This window comes from Notothenia coriiceps, unplaced genomic scaffold (assembly GCF_000735185.1).
Source record: "Notothenia coriiceps isolate Sejong01 unplaced genomic scaffold, NC01 NC01_scaffold00027512, whole genome shotgun sequence".
Lineage (NCBI taxonomy): Eukaryota > Metazoa > Chordata > Actinopteri > Perciformes > Nototheniidae > Notothenia > Notothenia coriiceps.
In genome coordinates this window covers 9,210-19,967 of record NW_011360213.1, presented here as the reverse complement: position 1 = coordinate 19,967, position 10,758 = coordinate 9,210, and the positions used below count along the sequence as shown (strand labels likewise).

The 10,758-nt window shown below is 38.5% G+C and overlaps 1 protein-coding gene across 1 annotated transcript; it reads left to right on the top strand.

The window, feature by feature from the left end:
- Positions 1-1,503: 1,503 nt before the first annotated feature.
- ero1b (endoplasmic reticulum oxidoreductase 1 beta) lies at positions 1,504-9,994 on the top strand (the record flags this gene model as incomplete). The annotated part of the gene is made up of 11 exons (XM_010785280.1): positions 1,504-1,586; positions 3,060-3,133; positions 3,439-3,559; positions 3,839-3,885; positions 5,696-5,707; positions 5,802-5,828; positions 6,903-6,995; positions 8,328-8,574; positions 9,424-9,493; positions 9,777-9,863; positions 9,989-9,994. Coding segments are annotated over 11 exons (867 nt in total), but the record flags the coding sequence as incomplete, so codon positions are not given.
- Between the last annotated feature and the right edge of the window lie 764 nt (positions 9,995-10,758).

Below are 10,758 nucleotides of genomic sequence, written 5' to 3'. Positions count from 1 at the left end.
TGACAGACAAGAAGAGTATGTGACAGACAAGAATAGTCAATTCTAATGTCTAACACTTAATGTGGAGAAAGAGATGTCCTGTCTGGGTTGATTGTGCGTTGATCTGTTGCTAATGCCTCGGGGTTCCGGTGGGCATGTAAACAAATGCATAATGCTGCGCTATACTTTGTGGCCTCACCCAGTTGCATAGCGACACTTATTGTTTAGGTGTCTTTTAATAAGCAGGTAGTCATATCATTAGCTAGAACTAGCTAGATCTGATCGATATGGACATAAACGCGAGTGAAGTCTAATCTGACGGGAGAGAGAGATCAGCTGCTGCTGAAGAGTCGACACGCAGCTCTGCATGATCACATGCAGCGGTGAGCGGAACGAAACACACACTTCAGGTTAGAATATCACACCTAGCTATTTGAATTACCTCTCAAACTATCTAAACTAGTTATAGATATGTTTAGTTTTACTGTCGGGTCACTCATTACTGGATCCGCGAGCTGCTGGCATAATAGATTGCCCGATCGGGCAACCAGCAGGTGAGGCTTCATTGCCCGAGATAAATACTAGATGGCCATCGGGCAGCCCTTAATGTCGAGCCCTGGTTCACCTCTGCACGTGTGTCCTGTGTTCACCTCTGCATGTGTGTCCTGTGTTCACCTCTGCATGTGTGTTCAGTGCCGTGTGTCTGGCAAATAAAGTCAAGACCCCCCTCAAAATGTACGGTTTATTTCATTTTAAGGATGAGCACTAAGCAACATCTCCAGGTGCTCCATTGAGAACCAGGGCAAACAAGTTATGTGCACCCCTGACTATAAAGGTTCTCTGGTGATCTCTGAAAGTGTGGCCGTATACACTGCCTCCATGTTGGACCTCACACATGACTCAGTTGAGTTTATGACCTAATTATAGAGCTCTTCGATCTGCTTTATAATAATAATACATTTCATTTTTATAGCGCTTTTCCTGGTGCTCAAAGAAATAGTACATCAAATCAGAAAACAGTACAAAGAAAAACATCACTTGTTGACTTACATGACCGTACCATGTTTAATAAATTGTAGTAAAGCGTGGTCTAAATGTTGAATCTCAGTATTTTTTTTTATTGATTATTTCCATGTTTCCATTTATTTAAAATACGTCAATTCTGAACTGTATTTCATTCAGAAAAACATATTTTTTGACAGCTAACAAAAGTCTTTCTATATTTTTGATATTGTTTTGGACATTTTACTAAATTAATTATGTTTATCAAATTGTATTTGTGTTTCCCAATATCACAACATGAGTTTATCTTAGGGGGCTTTACAGATCCACACACAGGAATGACAATGTACAATTATAATACATTTAAAATAATATATTTCAATTGTATACATTTTTTATTTATTTAATTTCACTCTATTCTGATTGTGATTTACCGACATCAGCTATTTTTAATGTCAGTTTCAGATCCACATGTTCTTATTATAAACATGGCATTAACAGCTGTAGTGTTTTTTGTCTCAGTACTCCAAGCCAGCGGATACGGTCTCCGACGTGACGGAGTGTGAACAGGCCAAAAATCTGGGCGCCATCAACAGCACCCTGAGGTGACACACACACACACACACACACACACACACACACACACACACACACACACACACACACACACACACACACACACACACACACACCCCCCTCCTGTCTGCTTTATCTCCCACTGCACACACGCAAATACTTTTTACACAGTCAGCTGCAGCAGCTCATTTACCCAAAATGCAAAGCGGCTTCACAGCTGATAGTAAAGTCAAACATTCACTAACATCTGATGTGCAGCTGTTGGAGGTTTCTCAGCTGACTGACCTGAGAGGGATATTTAAACCATAGATACATTTATGCTGAAACGACAAATATAGAGCAATGTGTTTAAAGACTTGCTCGACTCGCTCAACCAACAGGTCTAAAAATATAATGGTGACAATAACAGGAAGAGAGAAAAAATGTTCCTACTCTGTGCACCGTCACATAAAGTAACATCAGGGCTTTGTTTATATAACAATGGACGTATTGGAAGCCCATTTCCTTCTATAGTATAGTTCACTATTTCTTAACATCTATCTTAAGCTGCTGGTGGATTTTTTTTTTTAAGTGGAATTAATTATTCAAAAAGAGGGACGCTGTGGATCCCTGAAGTTTCCTCTGAAGTGGTTTTTGGGATTGCTCAGGCACAAATCTGTAAAAAAAACTATTTTTTAAATACATATTTAATTGTATTTTATGAAAAAACAGTTATTCCATGTTCCCAAATAATAAATATAGTGTGGTAAGAAAATGTCTATCGCATTAATTATTATTAAAGGAGCACACTTGATTACTCTGACTTTTATTATTGATAGAAGGGTGATTTTTTAAGTAATCGTTCATAGTTATACTGTTAGATACTTTCATACCTGTACTAGATTTCAGTTGTTTCGGCAATTTTCCGTATCATACTTAATAAAGTTTAAATCAGGGATGTCAAACTCAATTTCATCGCAGGCCACATTAACATTATGGTTGCACTCAAAGGGCCGGTTGTAACTATATAAATATATAATGTATTATATTACATTATTGCCTCTGAATTTGATTATTATCGGATGGGGTAATAACTTCGTAATTAACTACGTCTGAAAGCAGAAGTCCAGGGCAAATAATTGCAAGTCTCTTCAGTGTGCATGTCACAAAACGAGATGCATTGTGGGACATGTAGTGTATGGGTAACCTGCTTCTGTAAAGTGGCATGTAACCGTAATCTTGCGGGGCCACATGAAATGAAGTCGCGGGCCGGATTTGGCCCCCGGGCCTTGAGTTTGACACCCCTGGTCTAAATGCACAATTTTGTAAACATTAAATATATGCAATAGATCAGATCTCAGTCATGAGTCATTATTCAAACAGTCTTAAAAAAAGGTGAGAGTGTCTGAAAATCTCAGATATTAATAACAGAAAGTGACTTTTAAAGTTGTTTCTGTTTCTTAAAATGTTGTGATAGTTTCTCCTCTGTGATTAATGTAAATATCTATGACTTCCTGTTTCAGTAACCAGAGCAAAGAGGCGTTCGTTAACTGGGAGAAACACGACGATGCTCAGGATCACTTCTGTGAGCTCGATGGTGAGCATTCAGACCTCAGACCTATCTGAACTACAGGAACCATGACATGTTCTAGATATTCCTGCTTTTTCACCTACTGACCTTTAATGGAACACCAACCCTCACAACAAATGTTCCACTTGTTCACAGAAAGATGTAATGGTAAAGAAGACATGCATCAGGATGGGGTTGTTTCTGTTCAACACTGTATGTTTGTGGAGCCAGAGGCTCTGACCATGTTTACACAACACGCTCGCTTATGTGTCATCATGCTCTCCGTTGTTTGAAGTCTAATATGTTGTGTGTGTGTTTTGTGTGTGTGTGAGATGAAACCGCTCCAGACTCTGAGTACGTGGATCTGCTGCTGAATCCGGAGCGATACACCGGATACAAAGGACCTTCAGCCTGGAGAGTCTGGAACAGCATCTACGAGGAAAACTGCTTCAAGTGAGACACACACACACACACACACACACACACACACACACACACACACACACACACACACACACACACACACACACACACACACACACACTCTCACACTCTACAGTAAGAATGAACTGGTTATGTACGGACTGAAACTAAAATACATTTTTATAGAGCGTCTAAGAAAAAGTGATTTCTGTTCTCTCTTTTTTTCTTTAGTTTAGACATGTCCACATTTAAAAGCTGTTGGAAATCCTCCTCTGTGATGATTAATAAAAGTGTGTGTTCTGTCTTCAGACCCAGATCGGTGTACCGACCTCTGAACCCTCTGGCTCCGAGCAGAGGTGAGTCAGAGACGAATCAATATCTGTTTCATCAGCTGCTGTTTCAACAAACTAAAACCCAGGCTTTTGCTTAAATAGAACATCTTGTTATCATGTGTGCTATCACTGAACTCTAGTATCAAATGTCATATTCGATATTATGCACTTATTTAATTGGTTATGCTGCGTTCAGGTTTTTCGTTATATTTCATTATATTTAAGGTTCATTTTTGCTCAGCTGCAATTTTAAACAATATTTGACAGAAAGTTGGCTTCTCTTGTTAAATAAAACTCATCCAATCTGATAGGCCTCAAATTAGGATATTGCAAAGTTATGGTTCTCTTTACTCAAGGCTGTTATTTTTTTTATGCATTATTATCCGAATTATAATAATCCCTATTACAGTAAGTAAAATGTGTTTTTTAAAAGGGTTAAGTGCCAACAATCTTTGGTTGATAACACATCCATATAAGTGTCTAAAAGCTTTAAAGGATGTTCAATGTGACGGGAAGGAAGTGAAAATGGAAACCTCAGCTTGTTGTCTGAGATATGAGAGAGAAGTGGTTTATAGATATCTATAATCCACATCTTTACCCATAATGCCTCACGTGAGACAGCACATTTGACCCATTACTTTAAACACAATGTACCAATAGGTCTTAGAGGTCTTTCACCAAAATGAAAATGGCTTATCTTTTGGAATCTATGTTTGTAAGTCGAATGGGGCATCCAGTTATATTCCTGATTGTACAAATACAACATAGTGACATGTTTATTCCTAAAAGACGACATAATTATATTGCAAATGGTGCTAAATAATGAATTACTTGCAAAATAATGAAAATCTTCCAAGTAAATGCAATAAATTCACTTATTTTTGATCACTTTTGCAATCAGTTAAACAGCCATTACATTACATCCAGTATTATATTATTTAATATTACAGGGTGTCTGCGGGGTCTTAAAAAGTCTTCAAAGTTGATAAATCAATTTAGCGAAAATTAAGGCTATTAAAAAGTGTTAAACTGCATTTTCCAAGGTATTACATTTTGTAGCTTGTTTTCAATAAGTATAAATTGTCCAAAGAGGTTGGATTCTACAGTGTGCCTGAATGTAATCATTGCGTAGGTGTGTAGTGTGATTCTGTGTAGTTTATTTATGGCATCCCGTTGGATCTGACGTCATCTGAACAGGACATCGCACGCTCACTGCTTGATAGCGGGCGAAGGTCCGTTTACGCCGGTTGTTAAACAACATCGTTATGGGGAAATGCAAGTCTGTGTCCAAATGGTTGGAAGATAAGGAGGAAGGACAATCAATACTGTATATAGTAAATGTGAGGTAAAGTGTGTCGCCAAGGTAACCGGTTAGAACTCAAAGTGGCGATGAGGTCTTAAAATGTATGGAAAGGGTCTTAAAAAAGGTCTAAAAAGGTATTAAATTTGGAGGTCTTAAAATGTATGGAAAGGGTCTTAAAAAAGGTTTTACATTTGACTTCAGGATTCCTGCATATACCCTGGATTAATACCCCTACCACAAGTCTAATGACAAACCGTCGATACTGTATTTAAATCTGCCTCTGATCAGCATAAACAAGTCAAATAATCATTTACATATTTAGATTTGTATTTTTTTTTTCATTCCTAAAAGACATTTCTGTAGAAACCCCACGTGAGCCTGCAGCTGAGACTTCTCACGCACACCTTAATGTGCGCATCTTTTCCTGAGATCGCCTGTTTATCTGTTTGTAATGTTGCAGAGGTGTTTATTAATAGAAGATATCTTACTCAGCTTTGTTCTCTCCTTTTCTTCTTCTCTGTCTTTGTTCAGGAGACGACGATGGTGAGTAAAACTGAACTGTCGTCATGTGAATCTATTTGAGTTTTTTCATAAAAGCACCTGATGAAGTTTTTCTTTTATCTCGCTCACATTGCAGGAGAGGGTTTCTACACGTGGCTCGAAGGTGAGAACTTCCTCTTGTTTGATCTTTTTCTTCCCCAGAGGAAATGTTCTGTGACATCTCCCTTTATGTTTGAGTTCACAAACAACGTCATACTTCCTTTTAAAAACGTTGCTTCCTGCAGCTCTTGACCTAGAACAAGCTCACGGGATGTAAGGATTTGACACGTGAAGCATTTTTACATTTCGTTTCATTTGAATGAACTTCAATTAATAGTGATTTGTCAGATTGTGATAAGTATGAAAAAGCTTTCACAAAGAGATGTAAAAGGACAGAAGGAAGAAGGACGAGGACATCCCTCTGTTGGAGGGGCAAAGGAGTCTGGTGGGCTTCTTTTCGCTGCCAGCAAAGCGTGACGGAAAGTGTTCTGCCGGCGAGGCTTGACCATGGCCTTGACGGGGGGGTGCTAGTGGAGCACGCGCGTGAACTGTGAGCGCCAGAGCTTCGCAGCGGTGGCTCCGTGTTAAACTAAAAAGAGCTGGAATTCCCATCACTAATGCGTAAAGAGATAGTATCTATAAGGGACGGCTCAATTCAAAATTCAAGTCACGTGACACAACGTGACGTCACAACCCCCCCACCCTCCCCGCTCTCGGGGTGGACGCCCTCTCAGCCCTGGTCTGGCAGAAACACTGAGTCGGAGTTGGATTAGTTGGATGTCAAATGTGAATCACACACATGTAGAGCTGCAACAATTAGCTGACTGATTGCTTATCTGATCGACTGAAACACATGTGGAAGCATTTATGGATTAAGTCATTTTTCATCCCAAAATTGCAGAACATTTGTTTTATTTTGTATCTTAAACATTTTAATTTCCTTGCTTTTTTTCCTATCTGTTCATGTTAAAACAAATATAAAGTGTTTGGAATGAAGAAGCATTTTAATGATATTAATTTCACCTCCATTACAATAGTAGCAGAGAGAAATGTCAAATTCAAAAACTGAAGTCTATAAATATGGACAAATAACATCTTATCTGTAGAGATACGTTCCTCTTGATTTCTTAGTATAATACTTAGCTTTAGAACATAAAAACATGTCCTCCTCACTTCTTTCTCTCCCTCTCCTTTTCAGGGTTGTGTTTAGAGAAGAGAGTTTTCTACCGGCTGATCTCGGGCCTCCACAGCAGCATCAACATCCACCTGTGTGCCGAGTACCTGCTGGACGGTACGACTGATCTCACTACAGCTTTAAGCGTTATCTTAATTTGACCCCTGTGACACCAAAGCTAACTCAGTCTTAATTCAACGTGAAACCAGAACTGAGGTCAGCTGGGTTTCATTACGACTACAGGCTGCACCAGACTGTGTATCAATTCTTGTGATTATTATTTTAAAGGAAAAAAGAAAGCTTATAGTTAGGTTTTTGTTAAAGGTGGGGTAGGTAATTTTGGAGAAACCAGCTCGAGTGCGCTAGAATTTGAAAATACACAACCGGAGAAAATCTGCCACTTCCTCACAGAGCCCCTCCTCCAACACACACGAATGCGCACATGACCAATGAGGGCACGAGATAAGTTTGTGCAACAAGGCTGACAGGCAGGTAGGCCATCCAGTTACTTTAGCCGGGCCGGCTCAGATGATTGGTCGTGCTTTTTAGAGTATTAGGGCTTCCACAGATTACATATTGTATGGATTTTTTTGTCAAAGCACTTCAGATATTCATTGCTATCGGGATGTTAAGAGCATTCCATGGAATATAACAAGTGTATATCTCGAGCCGGTTTCTCAAACTTACCTACCCCACCTTTAAGTGTATATACATTTCCTCATATGATGCCTGAATATCTACCTACAAAATCATATTAATACCTTACTTTAAGGCATATAAATTATTTTTTGGAGAACATCTTCTGTAAATGTATTTCCATGTCCTAAATACTTAGGTATTCTTCTCTTACTCTTGCACTTTTCTTGCATTTTATATATTTGTACGGCTATGTTTGTAATTTTCGTTTTCTTAATGTTCTATGTGAGGGGCTGCGGGTGGAAAGTAGCTCAAAGCTAAATCCGGCATATTTACGCTTGGCCTATTTCATGTTTTAAGTGTTTATTAATGTGCAATGTCCCTGCCAGAGAAACAAATACATAAATAAAATAAACAAATGAAGGAAAACTTCTCAATGTTAAATGTTGTCCAAACAGCTGCAGTGGGCCTGACTCGGTTTCAAGGTTTTTCTTCTGCAGTTTTAAGATAAATGTCAAAAGGGATGAATAACTTAAAGGTAACGTTACAAAAGCAAAACGTTGTAAATATTTTAAACAGGTCTAACAACATAATTTTCACAGTAACAAATGTTCAAGAATGCTGAAATAAAGATAATATTTGTCAGAAAAGAGCTGCTAGATAAAGATAAAATGCCCGACTTATACCTTTTTAAAATAACTTGGTTACAGTTTAACATATTTTTACTTTTGTTTCTGGGCTTCAGTGTGTTAAACAAACGGTTGCGTGTTGTATCGTGTAGTAAAAGTTGTGTTTGTGTGTTTGGTTCCTCAGAGGGTTGGGGCCGGTCGATTTGGGGTCCGAACGTTCAGGAGTTTCGTCAGCGCTTCGACACGGCGGAGACGAAGGGCGAGGGCACGCGGCGGCTGAAGAACCTCTACTTCCTGTACCTCATCGAGCTGCGCGCGCTCTCTAAGGTTTCTCCGTACTTCGAGAGAGCGTTCGTCAACCTCTACACCGGGAACCGGCAGGAGGACGGAAACACCAAGGAGCTGCTGCTGCAGTTCTTCGATGAGATCAAGTAAGAGGGGATGTTATTCACTTTCATCAATCAGAATCAGAAACAGGTTTATCACCAGGTAGGTTTACACGTATGAGGAATTTGATTTGATGTGGTGGTGCATACATACAAAATTACATACATTTTTTTTTAGAAATAATAAAAAAATATAGTAAAATATTGCAGTAATTACATGGAATACAATTCGGCAGTAATAACAAATACAAAATAAAACAGCACAACCAACACTTGCAAACAAATCTAGATTCTGCCGACCGTCAGTTGGTTGGTCTTGACTGAAAACTTTTGGATAGATTGATATGAAGTTGTACTTGGACTGATACTTATGAACTGTGTGGAAGAAGAAGGAGGCTGCAGCAAAACAAACTTTTGTCAGAGACATTTTTTTTTTTTTTTTTACAACCTTAAGTTGAACCTGGGTTTGCTACAACATCCTCCTGCAGCGCTGGCTCTCTGCACCGTCCAATCAAATAAATGCAAGTTCACACTGGTGTTGAAATAGTTTACATTTTGATGAAAGTAACCCAAGTGTTCACCTGTTGATTTACCTGAAAACATCACATCCTCAAAACCTTTTTTTTACCAAAGTGCAATTTTCATTGTGTTGGGTCCTTTCAGCCTCAAGGTTTTTAAAAACTAAATTCCCTACTTAAACTTTGGCTAAAATGTAAAAGTATATCTTAACAGAATAATATATTTATTAAACATTAACTCTGAGTTCAGGTTTTTTTTTTTTACCCGTATTTGGTTTGCAGTTAAAAGACAGGGGATCCATTATGGCACACGCTATGTAGGTTAATTATAATATCAGTCGTTGTTATAAGACTAACGGCTTCCTTTGTTTTGCAGAACTTTCCCAATGCACTTTGATGAGAAGTCCATGTTCGCCGGACAAAAGATTGAAGCCAAAATATTAAAGGTAGGTGAATCCAAAATCTAAACCAATATCTCATCTCGTGTGTCCATTGTTACCATTGTTTGACAGGGCAGGTGTGTTTGCTCTTGGTATAATTAGCAGTCAAAGCCAGAAGTCCAACTGTTTGTTTTATTTGTATGTGTCTGTGGAATCGTTAAATTAAAAAAATCTTTAATATATGTAATTGAGCTCATCAGCAACACCACGTTTAACAAAAAAATGTCTGAACGTTCTTTACAATTTCTTTCAAATCGACTCTAAACCTCTCCTCTCTTCCATCCTTCAGGAGGAGTTTCGCCTCCACTTTAAAAACATCTCCAGGATCATGGACTGCGTCGGCTGCAGTAAATGTCGCCTTTGGGGAAAACTGCAGGTGAGTTCTCTTTAATGTCTGCTTTCAGATCCCATGTGGGTTTACTCTCACTGATTTCACAGTTAAAATCCTGTTATTGTATTTCTATTACCATCGATCAAAAACAAATCCCACTTTCCCAAAAGAGATGAGAGTAAACTGTCTCCAGAACTCTGAATTAATTCACACATCTCAATGAGGTTTTTTTAAGTACATGATACTTACTTTAGAAGAACACAAATAAAAACAACAATATGCAAAAAAAATAACAAAAAAGCTACAATAAAAAAATCACAATTCAGCTCAAATTGTATCGTTGACAAAATGTATCTGATTTATTAAGTTAGTTTTAACTGAAAAAGCATCTTAGTTTTCTCTTTTTATAGAAACACAAGAATAAAAATACATACTATACCAAACGCAAGTCCCCTCCAGAGGCCTGTACTACGAATCCAGTAGAACATACCCTGGATATTGAGTTACCCGGTTTACCTAATCCAAAACAAACGCGCTCTCGCTAAGCGGTCCTACGACGACATGAAAGGGGCGGGGCTAGCAACATTTGACCAATCACATGGACAAGCGTACTGACAGCGCAGCGCGTCATACTTCCTGAATGAAAAGAAAACTATAATATTAGTCAAATATGAAGAAGTTAAACTTTAAACATCCATGACTTAAACACTGTATCCAGGATAAAAGCCACATAGCTGCACCTGCAAGGTGAATACAGCTGGTAACAGAAAAAGTGTTTGAATGCGTACATTAACAGGTTTATGATATCACTGCCCCGTCTAAGACACGAGTGTTTCGTCAACTTAATGTCTTGCTTAAAATAATACTTCTGCATACAGTACAGTATGTGACACTGTGAGTGTTGCACGGCCAGATAGGGCTCGGCTTAATACAATTGAGG